The 21,064-nt window shown below is 39.2% G+C and overlaps 1 protein-coding gene across 5 annotated transcripts in view; it reads left to right on the forward strand.

Annotated features, from left to right (window-relative positions):
- Positions 1–21,064, forward strand: part of GABPB1 (GA binding protein transcription factor subunit beta 1) — a 97,144-nt gene that overhangs the window by 32,864 nt on the left and 43,216 nt on the right. For all 5 annotated transcript variants that reach the window (XR_012230927.1, XM_073568506.1, XM_073568504.1 and 2 more), the window contains 4 exons: positions 3,749–3,916; positions 17,864–18,058; positions 18,438–18,549; positions 20,018–20,134. Coding sequence is in view for 4 of the 5 variants with exons in the window: in XM_073568506.1 (XP_073424607.1) it covers positions 3,749–3,916; positions 17,864–18,058; positions 18,438–18,549; positions 20,018–20,134 (592 nt within the window). In the remaining variant the exon portion in view is untranslated. The remainder of the gene's footprint in view (positions 1–3,748; positions 3,917–17,863; positions 18,059–18,437; positions 18,550–20,017; positions 20,135–21,064) is intronic.

Genomic DNA, 21,064 nt, shown 5'->3' on the forward strand with positions numbered 1-21,064 from the left:
AGCATACAAGTGAGTTTTGATAGGTGCGTTCCCCTGCTTCTAGGGGGGCACCTGCCCCTTGCTGGCTACGGCCATGATTCACACACAGCGTTTTTGAGGATCCGTTTTTTGCAGTAAAATGCAGTATCTCTGGGCATGGGTTTCAAGATATGACATTCAGACACAATGTTTTGTGAGGATCCGTTTTTTAGCTGAATGAGCATGTCAGTTTGTGTGGCGTTTTTCTAATCTGCTTTTGCTATTGAAAGCATTATCTATGAGAACAAAAACCTTGCAGGTGATGCAGTTTTTTAAAAAACTTATCTGCTTTTACAGCTGAAAAACATATCCTCAAAAAACGCAGCATAAATGCTGTGTGTGAATGTAGCCTTAGATCAGGAATAGAACAGCCATTTATAGGACATTTCATAACTTTCCCAAATTCCTATGAAAAAATATTCAGCACATTCTGCATTGAATTACTGTACCCAATTTATTATATATTTTAGCAGTCGGTCCATTTTATACCGACTCCGACTCCACCAAAATGAGCACCGATTCCACGACTCCATCTCCACAGCCCTGAACACCTGTGTGCAAAGTATCTCTTGGTCTGTCAGTGTTTACTGTACACACCTTTTCTGAAAGGCAACAGAGGCTGCAACACCATTAAGGCTAGGTTCACATTAGCGTTTGAGTCCGCAGCGTATCATCTGCAATCGCATGCAAAGACGCATGTTTACGCAGCGTTTTTATACGCATCATCTTACACATGACTAAAAAAACGCGTGTGCATGAGTGTATGCGTTTTTGCATGCATTTGCATTGTTTATGCGCGTGCGTTTGATATTACATCAGACAAAAACAGGCGTGTCTCATGGGATTTCTATTTACATTTTGAAGAACGCATGCGCACTCATGTCCTTGCGTACCAATGCGTTTCCATAGACAGTAATCCGTTTTTTTACGCACTCATGCACATGACTGCCCATATTTGACGGAATTTTGACACCTCAAAAAATGAAACATGTTGCATTTGCCAGACATCGCGAAACGACGCATGCATACGCAAAAGCATGCAAACGCATGTCCCTGCTTCCTTTGTTAAATATATGTACGCATGACGCATGCGGATTTATGCGGATCAAGCACTGCACACACAGACGCAAATGTGAAATGTGAAACCAGCCTAAGCAAGATACAAAGATGCACCAACTAACCAAACAGCACCATGAAGACGTGGGAGATCTCCAAAACAGTCAGGGACAAGGTTGTTTAGAAGTACAAGTAAGGGTTGGATTTAAAAAAAAAAAATATCACAATCTCTGATGATCCCCCAGAACCACCATCAAATTCATTCTCATCAAATGAAAAGGAGATGGTACCACAACAAACCTGCCAAGAGGGCCGCCCACCGAAACTCTCAGCCCAGGCAAGGAGGACATCAATCAGTGAGGCAGCACAGAGACCGAAGGTAACGCTGAAGGAGCTGCAGAGTTCCCAAGCAGAGACTGGAGTATCTGTCCATACAACCACAATAAGCCGTACACTCCATAGAGGTGGCCTTGAAGAGTGGTCAGTAAAAATTCTTTATTTACACACAAAAATTGTAAGGTTCATTTTGAGTTTGCCCAAAGACATGCATCAGAATCCCTAAATGTATGGAGGAAGGTATTGCAATCAGATGAGACCAATATCAAACTTTTTGCCACCAAGGTAAACACCATATGAAAAAATCTCCAGATCAACATTTTTGTAGATTATGCACATACTGTATATTCAAAAAAGTGCCCTCAGATTGAATACAGTAGTGACTTTGGAAGAACCCAAGAACACCATCCCCACAGTGAAACATTGTGGTAGCAGCATCATGCTGTAGGGATGTTTTTTGTCAGCAGGGAAATGAAAAATAAGTCGTTAAGGGGAAGATGAATGGTGTGAAATACAGGCATATTCTTGAGCAAAACTTGTTTCAGTCTGTCAGTGATTTGAGACTGGGACGGAGGTTCACCTTCCAAAAAGACAATGACCCAAAGCATATTATTAAAGCAACACTTGAGTGGTTTAAGGGGAAACGAGTAAATGTTTTGGAATGGTCTGTTCAAAGCCTAAACATTAATCCAAATAAGAAAAACAGTGAAATTCCAGGTTGTGAGGTAACAAACACAAAAATGCCAAGGGGGTGAATACTTTCTCAAGCCACTGTGGGTATTACTGCTGGGCAGCCATGTGATTAGATGGCAAAACGAAGGAAGCAGAAAAGTAAACATACATCTATGGAAAGCACCAGAGCCATACGGTGAAATGTTTAAACAATATTAACCCCGTAATGACCCCAGCTTTTTTCGGTTTTGTGTTTTCGTTTTTCCCTCCCCTTCTTCCCAGAGCCATAAAATTTTTTTATTTTTCTGCCAGTATGGCCATGTGAGGGCTTATTTTTTGTGCGATGATATGTACTTTTGAAAGACCTCATTGGTTTTTGCATGTCGTGTGCTTGAAAATGGGGAAAAAAATTCCAAGTGCGGTGAAATTGCAAAAAAAAAGTGCAATCCCACACATGTTTTTTGTTTGGCTTTTTTGCTAGGTTCACTAAATGCTAAAACTGCCCTGCCATTAGGATTCTCCAGGTCATTACGAGTTCATAGACACCAAGCATGTCTAGGTTCTTTTTTTTATCTAAGTGGTGAAAAAAAATCCCAAAGTTTGCTAAAATAAAAAAAAAAAATTGCACCATTTTCCGATACCCATAGCGTCTCCATTTTTCATGATCTAGGGTTGGTTGAGGGCTTAGTTTTTGCGTGCCGAGCTGACGTTTTTAAGGATACCATTTATGTGCAGATATATTCTTTTAATCTCCTGTTATTGCATTTTAATGCAATGTCGCGGTGACCAAAAAACGTAATTCTGGCGTTTTGATTTTTTTTTCCCGCTACGCTGTTTAGCGATCAGGTTAATCCTTTTTTTTTTTTTTTGATCGGGCGATTCTTAACGCGGCGATACCTAATGTGTATGTGTGTTTTTTTTTTTTTATGGTTTTATTTTGAATGGGGCGAAGGGGGGTGATTTAAACTTTTTTTATATATTTTATTTTATTCATGTGTTTTAAAAATTTTTTTTTTTTTTTTTTTTTTTTTTTTAATTTTGCCATGCTTCAATAGCCTCCATGGGAGGCTAGAAGCTGCCACAACTTGATCGACTCTGCTACATATAGGCGATGAGCAGATCGCCTCTATGTAGCAGAATTACAGCATTGCTATGAGCGCCGACCACTGGGTGGCTCTCATAGCAATCTGGCTTCAACAACCATAGAGGTCTCTATGAGACCTCTGGTTGTTATGCCAACGCATCGCTGACCCCTGATCACGTGACTGAGGTCGGCGATGCGCGTATTTCCGGCTCGGCGGCCGGAAGCGCAGGTTAAATGCCGCTGTCAGCGTTTGCAGCAGCATTTAACTAGTTAATAGGCACCGGTGGATCGCGATTCCACCTGCGCCTATTGGGGGCACATGTCATCTGTTGAAAACAGCTGACATTTCCCGGATTTGATGCAGGCTCACCGCCAGATCCCTCATCAAAGCGGGGGATCTGACCTTGGACGTACTATACCGTCCGAGGTCAGAAAGGGGTTAAAAAATAAGAATATTTCTCTGACTTTACAAAGAAAAAGAAGCTCAAGACAATCCCTGCAACTATTGGTATGATTTTTGTCAGGTCTAGTATTCTGTGTGTATGCACAATCATAAGTCTTACCTGCTCTGTGTAATTGCAGCTTGGAACATCTCCACTCCATCTAGCAGCTCAGTATGGTCATTATTCCACAACGGAAGTGCTTCTTAGAGCCGGAGTAAGCAGAGATGCACGTACTAAAGTTGACAGAACTCCTTTGCACATGGCTGCTTCAGAAGGACATGCAAATATAGTAGAAGTGTTACTTAAGGTAAGCGACTCCAGGACATATTCACTGCAGAAATAATCATAACTTCTAAACATTGTGAGTTATTTTTTTTTCTTTCCTGTTAATTGATTTTTTTTGTGTTTATGCAAATAAACTTTGCATAGTGAGAATTATAAATTTGCCTAAAAGATTAATTTAAAACTATTATGAATGTAAATTTTCAGATTTAATTAACATACATTTCTGTTTCACAAAAATGCTACTGTCAGCAAAGATTTTTTTTTTTAAAGGGACCTTCTCACAAATGATATTTCTTACCTGTCCATCTTTGGGAGGTAAGGGGGTTCTGATACTCAGTCTTCATTTCGTTCAGGATTTAAACAGCTTGGACACGCATAATCTCTGAAACTCCATTCATGTCTGTGAGAATGATGGAGATAGCAGAAAGTACTTGGCAACTTCAGTCGATTTACATAATTTTCTAGCCCCTTAATCTCCCACAGTGCTATGATATTTTCGTTAAAGCGTATGTACAGATCCATAAAAAGAGTTTTTAGTGATGCACTTTAGTTCTACCAAGAGGATCCCCACTGAGAGAAAAAAAACCTTGGATTTGCATCCTCTCCCCAAAGATGTTAAGTCTTAGAACACGCACTTACCAAAAGCCAACGGCTACTATTAGCCTACTAAAATGGGACAGTCACCACCACCAATCAGCCTTGAAAAAAGGAATACGAAAAGTCCAGTTTCTCTACATCAGAAGAAACTGTTCCCAATCAAGTTATTTTAACACCCAGAAGGTATTTTCGTTTTTGCGTTTTCGTTTTTCACTCTTCTTCTTCCCAGGGCCATAACTTTTTATTTATACTTCAATATGGCCGTGTGAGGGCTTGTTTATTGCTTCTTGGTGATGGAGTTGTACTTTTGAACGACACCATTGGTTTTACCATGTTTTATACTAGAAAACGGGGAAAAAATTCCAAGTGCTGAGAAATTGCAAAAAAAAGTTCAATCTCTCACATGTTGTGTGGTTTTTTTTTTTTTTTTTTTTTTTTTTTTTTGCTAGGTTCGCTAAATGCTAAAACTAACCTTCCATTATGATTCGCCAGGTCTTTACAAGTTCATAGACACCAAACATGTCTAGGTTCTTTTTTATTTAAGTGATGAAAAAAAAATTCCAAACGCCATTTTCCAATAACCGTAGTGTCTCCATTTTTCGTGATCTCGGGTTGAGTAAGGGCTTATTTTTTTTGCATGCCGAGCTGATGTTTTTAATGATACCATTTTGGTGCAGATACGATCTTTTGATCGCCCGTTATTGCATTTTAATTCAATGTTGCGGCAACCAAAAAAGCGTAATTATTTCGTTTTGACTTTTTTTTTTTTCTCGCTACACCGTTTAGCCAAGGCATCCAAACAAATGCACTATCAGGTTAACCTGGATGCTTTGCATTGCCTGAACAGTACCACATACAAGCCTTCAGGCTATGTGTACACGCTGCGGATTGGTCTGCGGATTTGTATCTGTGGAACCGCAGGTAAAATGACCTGTGGATTGGCCTGTGGTTTTCCCCTGCGGTTTATCACCTCTACAATAGAGGAGATGGTAAACCGCAGCAGAATCCGCAGAAAAGAAGTCACATGTCATTTCTTTCTGCGGATTCAAAACCGCAGCTTTTCCGCAGTTAAAAATCCACAGCATGTGCACAGCAGATTGTGAATCACATAGATTTACATGCTACTGTACACTGTCTGCAGAACTGCTGCAGATCCGCAGCGGATCCGCAGTAAAAACCGCAGCGTGTGCACATAGCCTCATTGTGCATTTATATACCAAGCAGCCGCCCCCTCCATGGATTGGTAGGATGTGAGCAGTTGTCTCATCGGTATTCTTGCACCTGTGTTGCCGCCATCTTAACTATATGGGTCCACTGCATCCTGATTTGTTTGGAGGCCTTGGCAGGTAAGCATCTCTGCCTTTTCTTCTGTATTTTTGAATTTTTGGATGATTTTCAAGTCCTCTTTTTGTGCTATTGCTCCAAAGCGTTTTCAAGTTGCCATTTCGAAATGTAATTAAGAAATGGGAGTTAAAGTGAACCTGCCAGCAGGATTGTGCACAGTTATCTACAGACAGTGTCAGGTCGGCGCCGTTATACCGATTACAATGACACCTTGGTTGATGAAATCTGTCTTGTATCTGTTGTTGTTTAATCTTTATTTGCAGTTTTCAGTTAATGAGATTCTCATTTTCCGGGGCTGTGGGCGAGGCTTTATGTGCTTCTCTGTTCTCATATTCATCCTTTTGGCCTTATGACAGGTCACTGATCTTTCTTTGACCTGCCCCTATTGTACATCATTGTGGCATTAAAACAATATTCAAAGAAAAAAAAATTACCATTAATCAGGCAGGCGCCTGTGGCACCGGCACTGTAGCATGATACGGTGGATAATAGGCATTTTTATTAATTTGATTTTGTCATATAATTTTGTTGGAAAAAAGATATATCTTAATCAAAATGGTGGCGCCTGTACAGTAGCTTCACTTGGATCGCCGATGCTACTGTGTAGGCGCTGCCGCCATTTTGAAAGAAAGAAAAAATTGCTCCATCAAATTGCATATGATCCCATCCTTTTTTTTTTTTTTTTTTTTTTCCAAAACCATATTTTATGCATAAAAACATAAGCACAAAGGCGCAAGTTCCTATATGATACCGCCTGCAGCTGCAAATAAGGACAACAACCACCCAATTTGTCCAACAATAAAAGTCAAATCTAAAAGTGAATAATTTGCGCTAGCAGGATACCATTCAGAGGTTTCAAAGAAATATCTACAGTAAAGCTGGTTCACAAAGTATATGTGCCGATACCTTTGTTCAGATGAATGAGGAACTGGTCGAAGGATGCTTCCTCAAGCAGGGTCCCGGTGCCAAGATGACGCTGAAAGCAGTAGTGATGCTGATGAAAATGAGCTTGAAAGCGTTAGAGTTCCGTTGGTGAATGCAGGTATTGGACGCTGCTCCGGCCGGTAGCAAGCGTCCTTCTAATGGCGTGACCGCCGCCGACACCCGGCGAGTATAACGGCACGAGTAAAATCAAAAAGCCGGCAAGGTAGCAAAAACGTGCAGGACCTTGCGTGACGTCACGGTCACGTGGAACACCACGTGACTGGCTAGTGAGCACGAAAACGACCAAAAAGCTGTCTTACGCGTTTCGGAATCACCGGATTCCTTCTTCAGAGATGGTCCATGGTGCTCAATTACGTTCATATATACCCGCGGTCTCCAAACTCCATGTTTATTGATTAAAGGCAAACAATTCAATCTCGCTGTTTAGCCCATTAGGAACAAGTGTATTCATTTCAAAAATCAGTCTACTTTCTTCTCTGGACATTTGTTGAATAAAGTTCCCCTTCCGCCAGCTTTTTTTAACCACTTTAATACCCGTAACTTTAACATTTTTAATAGAGCCTCCATGCTGATTAGCAAAATGGTGTGATAGAGGGTGACCCATAAATCTTTTTCTAATATTGCGCAAATGCTCTGCTAACCGGACATGCAATGGGCGTTTTGTGCGTCCTATGTATAGTTTCCCACAGGGGCATGTAATACCATATATAACCCCTGTGGTGTCGCAGGTAATAAAATCTTTAATTTTTACCTCCGCAAATTTGTTAGTAATCCCTCCCTGTTTTTTAGAGGTCAGTTTTTTACAGGGGCCACACTTTCCACACGGAAAAAAACCCCCTGGTAATTTGTCCGGATTTGAATTGATACTACTTAGTGGTTTAGAAATAGAGGGGGCTATAAGATTTCCCAAATTTTGTGCCTTCTTAAAAATAAACCTCGGGTATGTCGGTAAAGATTCCCCTATAACCTTATCATTTCTCAGGATATTCCAATGTCTCCTGACAATTTTTTTAAAAATAATACTATTAGAGTTATATTGTGAAATTATGGGGATGTCTTCCATAAGAGCATTGGCATTTTTTCTCATACGTTGTTCCAATAATTGATCCCTTGGAATTTTTTCCACTAGTTTTTTTGTTTTCACTAAAGATGTTGGATCATAGCCCTTACTGGAAAACTTTTTCATCATTGCTTCTGCCTCTCTATCAAAATCCTCCCTTTTCGAACAGTTGCGATGAGCTCTAATTAATTGGCTTTTTGGAACATTCAATAGCCAGCTAGGTAAATGGCAACTGTCGAGTGAAATAAAATTATTAGAGTCTGTAGGCTTATGGTATAGTCGTGAGCCAATGGCATTGTTTTCTACAAAAATTTCTAAATCTAAAAAGTTAACTTCTTTGGAACTCGTGGTCATAGAAAATTTTAAAAAGTAGGAATTTTTATTTAGTGAATTAAAAAATTGTTCCAATAACAAAGGACCACCAGACCATATAAAAACAATATCATCTATAAATCGATGCCATAGCACGAGGTTCGCTAGTAATCTGCCGTCGGGATATATGGTTTCCTGTTCCCATTTTCCAACGTACAGATTTGCATAACTAGGTGCGAACCTCGTGCCCATAGCTGTACCCCACTGCTGGGAGTAGTAGTCCATCCCATATCGAAAAAAATTGTGAGTTAAAATAAAATTTATACACTCAAGAAGATATTCAATTTGGTCAAGCGGCAGTGAACCATCCTTCCTCAGGAAATGTTCCACTGCTTCGCATCCCTTTTTATGCTGAATAACTGTATACAAGGAAGTAATGTCCAGTGTGCCCAAGATATAATGATCACACCATTGTATCTTCTTTAAAATACCTAAAATATGGGTGCTGTCCCTAAGATACGCCGGGAGATCCGGTATCAATCTTTGTAAATGACAATCAACAAATTTGGATAGATTTGATGTTAAACCCCCAATAGCAGAGATAATCGGTCTCCCGGGTGGTTGGCTCATGTTTTTATGCACCTTAGGTAAATAATAAAAGTACGGCACTCTAGGGTGAGGTGTATTAATAAAATCAATTTCTTTTTTATTTAAAATACCCTTTTCAAAGCCCTTGTTTAGCAATTCCCGCATCTCTACCAAATAATCATTAGAAGGATCATGGGTTAGTAATTTATAAGTTTGTCTGTCGTCCAAAATCCGCAGTGCTTCTTTCTCATAATCCAACGTGTTTAGTATTACTATACCGCCCCCTTTATCTGCTGGTCTGATAGTAATCTCCCTATTCTCCTTAAGTTGCTTAATGGCTATTCTTTCATTATGTGATAAATTGTGTTTAAATTTGTTACATCGCTTGTCAGAAATTTTTCTAATTTCGAGTATAACATTATTTTGAAAAGCTTCAAATGCCTCCGAATACTCCTGTATAGGATTAAAGTTAGATTTTTTCTTTAGACCAGTGTGTATATATAGATCAGGAGTATTCATGGGGTCATCAGTATTGCTACTAATTTTCTTTTTCATATAGTGTTTCTTCAGGGCTAGTTTCCTCATGAACAATTTTACACCCACAAAAGCCTGAAATTTATCAAATTTAACACTGGGAGCGTACTTAAGACCTTTATTTAATAAACGGGTTTCATTGTCTTGTAGGGGATATTGACTTAGATTGAATATTTTTTGTGGTTCAGGGGCTGATATTTGATCTATCTTTGATGGGGATTGTTGTATGTTCTTTTTTTTGGTAGATTCCCCGCCCCTACACCCCCTTTTTCGTTTCTTTTTTGGCCTAACTGAAAAAAAGAAAGATGACTCTGCTTTGTTTTAGGTTGTGATTTTCTCTGTTGTGGTTCCCTCGGACCAACCTTCTCTTTTCTACTATCTACTGTAGGCTTGTCTTTATATTTATCGCTCCCAATAGAAGGAATATTTTCTATGTTTTCTATAACCGTAAATCGGTTATGAGTACTAATGGAGGGTAATGGTGTGGAAATGGCTGGTAGTTCTGCACCCTGTACCTCAGTAATGACCCCACTATTAGCTCTTTCCATGTGTGTAAGATTTTCCATATCAGAGGTCAGATGGATAGAAAATCTTTCACTTGATGTAGGGAGAGAAGTCTCCTCTCCATGTATCTCATCTAGAGTCAACAATGGACCTGAAGATTTAGGAGAGTGTTGTTCTTCATATTGATGTGCAACTTCGCCTCTGGTTATTTGGCTATCCCCATGGTTAGATGTTATAGATATTAAATTTTTATTAGTAGTAAAAACCGAGTCCCTCCCAAACTTTCTACGTTTTTTCTCTACTATTTCCTTTTCTTTATTACGTATCCTCTTTTTAATGTTACCAGAAAGGTATATAATTTCAGGGTGGAGCTCGTAAGGTTTGATCTCTTCAAATAAATTCATAATTTCTCTGCGTATCCTCAATAGTTCACTCCTCCTCTTCTCAATAATGAAGGATACAGTTCTTTTAGAAAATTCCTTAAACATGACATCCCATTCAGCTAATGTTTCTGGGTCCCCAATATCACCCATCAGGGGTTTGTACACCATTAACCCCTTTGGTATACAATCAGAGGCTAAATATCTTTCCAGTGTGGATATCTCCCACAAGTCTCTCATTTCTTTCAAAAAGTATTGCTCCAACGTTTTGAGTGATTTAATCGTCTGAGATATTTCCACCTTATTGGGGTTAGCCACAGATGCATGCTGTTCGAAATTGAAAAATCTCTGGATATTATATATCCTTTCTTTCCTATCAGACCATAAAGTGGCCATAGTATGCAGACAACCTACAAATTTAATATAAACAAATAGCTTAATTAATTTAGAATAAGGATGAACAACGCTGCCTCTGTGAGCGGTGGTGAAACCTTTTTTAAAACCATAAAAACATAAGCACAAAGGCGCAAGTTCCTATATGATACCGCCTGCAGCTGCAAATAAGGACAACAACCACCCAATTTGTCCAACAATAAAAGTCAAATCTAAAAGTGAATAATTTGCGCTAGCAGGATACCATTCAGAGGTTTCAAAGAAATATCTACAGTAAAGCTGGTTCACAAAGTATATGTGCCGATACCTTTGTTCAGATGAATGAGGAACTGGTCGAAGGATGCTTCCTCAAGCAGGGTCCCGGTGCCAAGATGACGCTGAAAGCAGTAGTGATGCTGATGAAAATGAGCTTGAAAGCGTTAGAGTTCCGTTGGTGAATGCAGGTATTGGACGCTGCTTGTTGACTCTAGATGAGATACATGGAGAGGAGACTTCTCTCCCTACATCAAGTGAAAGATTTTCTATCCATCTGACCTCTGATATGGAAAATCTTACACACATGGAAAGAGCTAATAGTGGGGTCATTACTGAGGTACAGGGTGCAGAACTACCAGCCATTTCCACACCATTACCCTCCATTAGTACTCATAACCGATTTACGGTTATAGAAAACATAGAAAATATTCCTTCTATTGGGAGCGATAAATATAAAGACAAGCCTACAGTAGATAGTAGAAAAGAGAAGGTTGGTCCGAGGGAACCACAACAGAGAAAATCACAACCTAAAACAAAGCAGAGTCATCTTTCTTTTTTTCAGTTAGGCCAAAAAAGAAACGAAAAAGGGGGTGTAGGGGCGGGGAATCTACCAAAAAAAAGAACATACAACAATCCCCATCAAAGATAGATCAAATATCAGCCCCTGAACCACAAAAAATATTCAATCTAAGTCAATATCCCCTACAAGACAATGAAACCCGTTTATTAAATAAAGGTCTTAAGTACGCTCCCAGTGTTAAATTTGATAAATTTCAGGCTTTTGTGGGTGTAAAATTGTTCATGAGGAAACTAGCCCTGAAGAAACACTATATGAAAAAGAAAATTAGTAGCAATACTGATGACCCCATGAATACTCCTGATCTATATATACACACTGGTCTAAAGAAAAAATCTAACTTTAATCCTATACAGGAGTATTCGGAGGCATTTGAAGCTTTTCAAAATAATGTTATACTCGAAATTAGAAAAATTTCTGACAAGCGATGTAACAAATTTAAACACAATTTATCACATAATGAAAGAATAGCCATTAAGCAACTTAAGGAGAATAGGGAGATTACTATCAGACCAGCAGATAAAGGGGGCGGTATAGTAATACTAAACACGTTGGATTATGAGAAAGAAGCACTGCGGATTTTGGACGACAGACAAACTTATAAATTACTAACCCATGATCCTTCTAATGATTATTTGGTAGAGATGCGGGAATTGCTAAACAAGGGCTTTGAAAAGGGTATTTTAAATAAAAAAGAAATTGATTTTATTAATACACCTCACCCTAGAGTGCCGTACTTTTATTATTTACCTAAGGTGCATAAAAACATGAGCCAACCACCCGGGAGACCGATTATCTCTGCTATTGGGGGTTTAACATCAAATCTATCCAAATTTGTTGATTGTCATTTACAAAGATTGATACCGGATCTCCCGGCGTATCTTAGGGACAGCACCCATATTTTAGGTATTTTAAAGAAGATACAATGGTGTGATCATTATATCTTGGGCACACTGGACATTACTTCCTTGTATACAGTTATTCAGCATAAAAAGGGATGCGAAGCAGTGGAACATTTCCTGAGGAAGGATGGTTCACTGCCGCTTGACCAAATTGAATATCTTCTTGAGTGTATAAATTTTATTTTAACTCACAATTTTTTTCGATATGGGATGGACTACTACTCCCAGCAGTGGGGTACAGCTATGGGCACGAGGTTCGCACCTAGTTATGCAAATCTGTACGTTGGAAAATGGGAACAGGAAACCATATATCCCGACGGCAGATTACTAGCGAACCTCGTGCTATGGCATCGATTTATAGATGATATTGTTTTTATATGGTCTGGTGGTCCTTTGTTATTGGAACAATTTTTTAATTCACTAAATAAAAATTCCTACTTTTTAAAATTTTCTATGACCACGAGTTCCAAAGAAGTTAACTTTTTAGATTTAGAAATTTTTGTAGAAAACAATGCCATTGGCTCACGACTATACCATAAGCCTACAGACTCTAATAATTTTATTTCACTCGACAGTTGCCATTTACCTAGCTGGCTATTGAATGTTCCAAAAAGCCAATTAATTAGAGCTCATCGCAACTGTTCGAAAAGGGAGGATTTTGATAGAGAGGCAGAAGCAATGATGAAAAAGTTTTCCAGTAAGGGCTATGATCCAACATCTTTAGTGAAAACAAAAAAACTAGTGGAAAAAATTCCAAGGGATCAATTATTGGAACAACGTATGAGAAAAAATGCCAATGCTCTTATGGAAGACATCCCCATAATTTCACAATATAACTCTAATAGTATTATTTTTAAAAAAATTGTCAGGAGACATTGGAATATCCTGAGAAATGATAAGGTTATAGGGGAATCTTTACCGACATACCCGAGGTTTATTTTTAAGAAGGCACAAAATTTGGGAAATCTTATAGCCCCCTCTATTTCTAAACCACTAAGTAGTATCAATTCAAATCCGGACAAATTACCAGGGGGTTTTTTTCCGTGTGGAAAGTGTGGCCCCTGTAAAAAACTGACCTCTAAAAAACAGGGAGGGATTACTAACAAATTTGCGGAGGTAAAAATTAAAGATTTTATTACCTGCGACACCACAGGGGTTATATATGGTATTACATGCCCCTGTGGGAAAATATACATAGGACGCACAAAACGCCCATTGCATGTCCGGTTAGCAGAGCATTTGCGCAATATTAGAAAAAGATTTATGGGTCACCCTCTATCACACCATTTTGCTAATCAGCATGGAGGCTCTATTAAAAATGTTAAAGTTACGGGTATTAAAGTGGTTAAAAAAAGCTGGCGGAAGGGGAACTTTATTCAACAAATGTCCAGAGAAGAAAGTAGACTGATTTTTGAAATGAATACACTTGTTCCTAATGGGCTAAACAGCGAGATTGAATTGTTTGCCTTTAATCAATAAACATGGAGTTTGGAGACCGCGGGTATATATGAACGTAATTGAGCACCATGGACCATCTCTGAAGAAGGAATCCGGTGATTCCGAAACGCGTAAGACAGCTTTTTGGTCGTTTTCGTGCTCACTAGCCAGTCACGTGGTGTTCCACGTGACCGTGACGTCACGCAAGGTCCTGCACGTTTTTGCTACCTTGCCGGCTTTTTGATTTTACTCGTGCCGTTATACTCGCCGGGTGTCGGCGGCGGTCACGCCATTAGAAGGACGCTTGCTACCGGCCGGAGCAGCGTCCAATACCTGCATTCACCAACGGAACTCTAACGCTTTCAAGCTCATTTTCATCAGCATCACTACTGCTTTCAGCGTCATCTTGGCACCGGGACCCTGCTTGAGGAAGCATCCTTCGACCAGTTCCTCATTCATCTGAACAAAGGTATCGGCACATATACTTTGTGAACCAGCTTTACTGTAGATATTTCTTTGAAACCTCTGAATGGTATCCTGCTAGCGCAAATTATTCACTTTTAGATTTGACTTCATATTTTATGCAGTATGTAAAATAGGGGTCAGGTGACTGAACAGTGACTTGTCATAAGCCCATAAGGATGAATATGAGAACAGAGCACCAAATAAAGACCCCCCCACATGCCCGCCCCAAAGCATCAGCATATCATTAACTGAAAACTGCAAATAAAGAGGGTCATAAGGATGAAGGATCAGTGACCAGTCATAAACCCATACAAATTTATATGTAAGCAGATCACCACAAAAAGATTCCCCTCACAAGCCGCCCGGGAGCACGAGCATATCATTAACGGAAAACTACAAATAAGGATTACACAACAACCACGAGACGGATTTCATCACCCAAGGTATCCTTTTAATCAGTATAACGGTGCCAACCTGACAGTTTCTGTAGATTGCTGAGCACAATCCTGCTGACAGGTTCCCTTTAACTGTTCAGAATAACGGTAATATTAACAAGGGGTGCCCAAACTTACATGCCACTGTAGGAGGGCTAATTTGATCAGTGATTAACTGGTTCCACAGGCTGTACCAGAGACCACCAAAACCAGGAGCATGGCTTGATAGAATGATCTGTGGCTACTTTAAATGTTGTAATTGCGAACTGGATGTACCCATGTAAGTTTTCTAGGGTGGTTTATAAAGCAATATGCACCTGTCCTCTAAATTATATTGGTAAGACCACCAGAGAACTTTAATGACGGGTGGGTGAACATCTAGGGGACATCCGAAGTAAGCGAGACATCCCAATTGCACATCATATGAATAACGTATATGCGGGACATCTCCTTTTACATAGTGGAACTTATCAAACCAAAAATCAGAGGAGGTAACTTGATAAAATTATTCTCAGGAGATTGTATTTTGAAAATCCATTCAGACTGTCATTAGCCCCAAAAGACCTAAATGAACAAATCTTACACTTGTTTCCTTTAAAGGGAACCTGTCACCAGGTTTGGTCAATATAAGATACGGCCACCGCCTTTTCAAGGCTATATACAGCATTCTCTAATGCTGTAGATAAGCCCCCGATCCGACCTGAAAGATAAGAAAAATTACTTTTTATTATACTCCTATCTTCTTGCGATGTCGCCCTCCTGCTTGCTTCATCGCTTCCCGGCATCGCGCTCCTGCGCAGGCGTACTGACATGTCCTGTTGAGGGCAGAGCAGATTCCTGCAGTGTGCAGGCAATGGGTCTCTCTAACTGTTCCTGGTGTCTGCGCACTGCAGTACTTTGCTCTGCCCTCAACTGGCAGATAAGTACGCCTGCACAGGAGCGCGATGCCGGGGAACCATGTAGCAAGCAGGAGGGCAGAGATCATAAGAAGGGAGGCGCCGGACCAAGACCTGCGACACCCATTGTACCGGACTGCCCTGCAGGTGAGCATAATGAAACGTATTTTTCTTATCTTTCAGGTCGGACCGGTGGCTTATCTACAGTATTATAGAATGCTGTATATAGCCCTGAAAGGCGGTGGAAGCAGCTTATAGCGGCCAAAACTGCTGACAACTTCACTTTAGTAATTGACTGTGTCCTCTAACTAATATATTTCTTGATGGGTTCCTAATTTCTTACATAAATTTTGACATGTACCAATCTATATGGCATTTCCATTGTGAATCAGTATTTTTGGTAATTTACTTTTAACACAAAAAACATGATCATCATTTAAACACTGATTCTTTGCCAATCCCACTGTCTAAATACATACTGTGTAAATATCCAATATATTATAAACATGCAAAAACACGCACTACTATAATTCTGTATCAACTATATACCTGATCAGTGTGCGTGTATAAATATCTTTATTCGGTCCGCTACTATGCACACCTTCTTAGTTCACTGTCTAATCCTATTGGAGCAATATATGGAATTCTAAAAAAATAGGTTTTAACATATATAATTTAAAATGGAATATATACACAGTACATCACTAATCTATATTTCTCTCCTGGTACCTACAATATAACCACTTATTGCTGCTATCTTATAGTATCATAAGTATACCGTATACTGATTTATGATACTATAAGATAACAGCAACAAGTGGATATACTCTAGGTACCAGGAGAGAAATCTAGATTAGTGATGTACTGTGTATATGTTCTATTTTAAATTATATGTTAAAACCTATGTTTTAGAATTCTATATATTGCTCCAATAGGATTAGACAATGAACTAATAGTGATCTTTTTGGAGATGTCCATTTCATTAGTAGTCAGTGAATTGCTATGTATACCTTCCTGTTTTACACTCTGGAACGCTCATTCTTTCGCAAATCGAATGACGGAAGTGACTCCATCTTACCTGGAAGTGTGTTACAGCGTGAAATGCATCGGCCGGGGCTGACGACGCATCTGATTATGTCATAGTGCGTATGGGGAGGATTGTATGCCGTGACCTCTCGCAATTGGAGAAATATCCCCCCATCCCTTACCTATGTTCACTTACCCCTTCAGGACAGGGAAGAACCTCAGGAATGGGAGGGAATGTTACTAAATGTGCGTTCTCTTTATTTCTATCTCTGACTAAAAGGGATATTTGGCTGAGTGCACACGTACTTTTTGGCCCTGCTGATTTTTCCACACAGAATTGAAGAAATCCGCAGGTCAAATGACCTGCATTTTTCCTGCGGATTTCTTCCATTTCTAATGCGGTTTTCTTGCGGTTTTTGTGCGTTTTTCCACTGCGGTTTCACCCCTGCGGATTTGGAGACAGGGGAGGTGGAAAACTGCACAAAAGAAGTAACATGCTGCGGATTTTGTACCGCAGAAAAATCTGCAGCGTCTGCACAGCGGGTTTTTTTTTTTTTATTGACTAACATGCTACTGTACATCACAATGCGGATATGCAGCGTTTCTGCGTGGTAAAATCCGCTGCGGATCCGCTGGATATCCGCATCATGTGCACACAGCCTCAATTAAAGCACACAAACTTCATGACCAGGCACACTCAAATGGACCTGTGAATCTTTTCTCTTTAGGCTAAGTTTACACTGGACGTTTTTGCTGCTTTTTTTTTCTTCAGCAAAACCTGCGTGCTTGGCAGGAAAGAAGCTATGGCAAAAACGCAGGTTTTGCTACTTTTTTTTTTTTTGCAGCGATTTTAGTGCGGCTGTGCTGGTTTTTTTGGTTTCATGCGTTTTTTCAATTCAATGGGTGAAACACACTGAAAGAAATAACATGCTCTGCGTCCAAAAAAACAAGCAAAGTACTGATGACAAAAAAAACGAGCTATGTGCATGAGATTTCTGAAATTTCGTAGACATAGCTGATACTGTCAAATGCAGCTGAAAATTATGAAAGTTATGGCTCCTGGAAAGTGGCAATAAAAAAGTGAGAAAAGAATGGTTTGCCATAAAGGCCAAAACTCCTAGAAAATGATGTGCACAAATCACATTTGTTATATGTTACATCTGCTTCTGTCAGAGATTCTGAGACTCTGGACAGCAAAAATTGTGTAGCCTTCATTCGTATTCAGTCAAGGTTCAGTCATGGTTTTGTGGCTCTTGCCATAAATCAACAAGGTAAAGCGAACAAAGTTATCTGTAGTATTTTTTTTCTTCCCACTTTTAGCACGGTGCTGATATTAATGCCAAAGATATGTTGAAGATGACTGCTCTCCACTGGGCTACAGAGTACAATCACCAAGAAGTAGTGGAGCTTCTAATAAAGTATGGAGCCGATGTGCACAGTCAGAGCAAGTTCTGTAAAACGGCATTTGATATCTCTGTGGATAACGGGAATGAAGATCTAGCAGAAATACTCCAGGTTGGTTTACATCATTGTGTTGCTTAGGTTTTTGTTTATTAAAAAGACCAGGCTGTGTATAAGATATATTCACAAAAAGAAGCTAGTGAGGACATTGTATGTCCACCATTGTCCCTGATCATTCAGACTAACAGAAATACCAGTGCTGTTTTGTCAATTTCTACCTGTGCAGCATTGTGGGAAAATATTAATATTGATGGCAAAAGTGAGAGAAAGAACTCTCTTGCCCCTTGTGTTTGATTGAGAAGGCAAATATAGTAATTAACATACACCCCAGCCTTCTAGTTTCCAATTTAGTTTTATATCAGGTTATGAATAATGAGAGACAGACTTCAGGTGTTTTGCTTTAGACAATAAAAATGTTTTATTTTTGTCTTAGATTGCAATGCAGAATCAAATTAATACAAATCCTGAAAGTCCAGACACTGTAACAATACACACCGCAACGCCACAGTTTTTCATTGGGCCCGGAGGAGTAGTAAATTTAACAGGTAAAACAACAAAAACAGTTTGATTTAAAGTGAACCTGTCAGCAGGATTGTGCTCCGTAAACTACAGACAGTGTCAGGTCGGCGCTGTTATACTGATTAAAATGATACCCTGTTTGATGAAATCCGTCTTGTGGTTGTTGTTTAATCTTTATTTGTAGTTTTCAGTTAATGAGATTCTCGTGCTTCGAGGCGGCCTGTGTGTGTGTGTGTGTGTGTGTGTGTGTGTGTGTGTGTGGGGGGGGGGGGGTCTTCATGTGGTGCTCTGCTTACATATGTATCTGTATGGCCTTATGACCAGTCACTGATCCTCCAGTGACCTGCCTCCTATTTTACATAATGCATATCTTGGGGATATTATATATATATATATATATATATATTTATTTATTTTAATTTTTTTTTTACATTCAGCTAAATGGTGGCAGCTCCTGCACAGTAGCTTGTATTTCATTATGCATATTAATATGGTAGGGTAAAAAGAAATTTAACTTACTCAAAATGGCGCTGGCAGCACCACTTTGCTGCAGCTACATTTTTTTTATTCTCCAGCAAAATAGCGGCGGCACATGCGCATTAGCATCTATCACTTGACGATAGATGCTACTGCAGCACAGCAAAATGTCAGCATCGCTTGCGCAGCAGCATCTATAGGAATGCAAAAGATGCCACTGCGCATGCACCACCGGTGCCATTTTGGTGAAGTTAAATTTCTTTTTCTTACCCTACCATATTATATGCATAATGCGATACATGCTACTGCCCAGGCGCCGCCGCCATTTTGCTGAATGTACTTTTTTTTTATTATTATTGTTTACTTTTCCCCACACAATATTTTATGTAGTATGTAAAATAGGGGGCAGGTCACTGACAGATCAGTGATGTGACACATTTATATACTAGGACAGATGGGATGTGACCTTTATAAACCATAAGGCCTGGTTTATATTGCACCTTGAGGGAATTTGTTTGCTTGTGTGTGTGTGTGTGTATATATATATATATATATATATATATATATATATATATATATATATATATATATATATATATATAATACACTAATAAATAATTTATTTTTAATATAGGATGCACTCTTGGTGGTGGGTGTAAAGGTTTAGGAATCATGTCCAAACCAAGGCTCTGCGTTGAATAACTAATTTAAGTTCAGGCAGACTGCAGTGTACAGATAAAAGTGCAAATAATTTGGGCTAATTGCATATTCAGCAAATGATAGATTGTCTACTGTGCACTTTCTATGGTTAAAAGTAAAACTGTATTTTATCACTTTTACTTTTCTTTGAACCGAAATATCACAAAAATTAGACTCTAGGCATTTTAACTTTTTTTGTTTATTTACTATTTAGTGTTATTTTCTAAGGGCAGGCGCGTGTGAGAGAGAGGATTATTGTTTTATATTGACATCTGTATAAATGATTTGTGTTTGACTAACATTTTTTCTTTTTTAAAGACGATAATGGGATATCCTCTGCAGTACAGTTTGGAAATTCGTCAACCTCTGTCTTGGCTACATTAGCAGCACTAGCTGAAGCTTCTGCTCCTTTGTCCAATTCATCAGAAACACCAGGTTTGTCTATATTTTATGACTTTAAGGTAACAGTTTAAAATTGGCATACTTTAAAACATAAAAGACAATTCAAAATATTAAAACACCTAAACACTTGACCAACAAAATAATCATTTCCTTGTTGCTTTACTTTTCTTTTATTGATTTATCTGCACAATTTTTTACTAGTTGTGAAAAGCAACATAGCGTTTAAACAATTTTCCATAGTTTTAAGATTGAAAAAGACCCAAGTCCGTCATGTTTCACGTATAACCTAACGGGTTGATCCAGAAGAAGGCAAAAAACCCAAAAAATTATTCTGATGCTAATTGCCTCATGTTAAGAAAAAAAAAATTAGGTCTAGTCTCCTGGATCAACGTCCCATCTCAAAATCTAGGACCCATAACCTGTAATATTATATTTTTCAAGAAAGGCAACCAGGCCCTCCTTGTACGTTTATGACGGAAAGGACAGGGGCGATGTATCACGGGCATTGCATTCCAGGCAATGAGAAAAAAACCCCAAACTGTTTATTCCTACAATGCATTTCACAGTAAACTGAACTCCGAAACGTGTTGCAAGACTAAACAGTTTTTCTTTATCGCCTTATTGGGGGACACAGAATACCATGGGTGTATGCTGCTGCTGCTAGGAGGCTGACACTATGCAAAACAAGAACATTAGCTCCTCCCCGGCAGTATACACCCACCGACAGGCACTAGGCACCTCAGTTTGTGCTTAGTGTCTGTAGGAGGCGGACCGGGATCTTCCCAGATCCGCAATTAACCTTTTCTTTCTTTAGGTGTTCTAGTGTGAACTTTTTAATTCTCTTGTCTTTTATTTTGCAGATTCAAGTCGGGAAACAGGGTGAAAATTCACTCTGCTTTCCCATATCAGGCGGCTGAGCGAGCAGTGTGGTGATCCCACATCGCAACTCTCAGTGCGCTGGCA

This window comes from Dendrobates tinctorius, unplaced genomic scaffold (assembly GCF_039654945.1).
Source record: "Dendrobates tinctorius isolate UK_male_01 unplaced genomic scaffold, ASM3965494v1 ptg000022l, whole genome shotgun sequence".
NCBI lineage: Eukaryota > Metazoa > Chordata > Amphibia > Anura > Dendrobatidae > Dendrobates > Dendrobates tinctorius.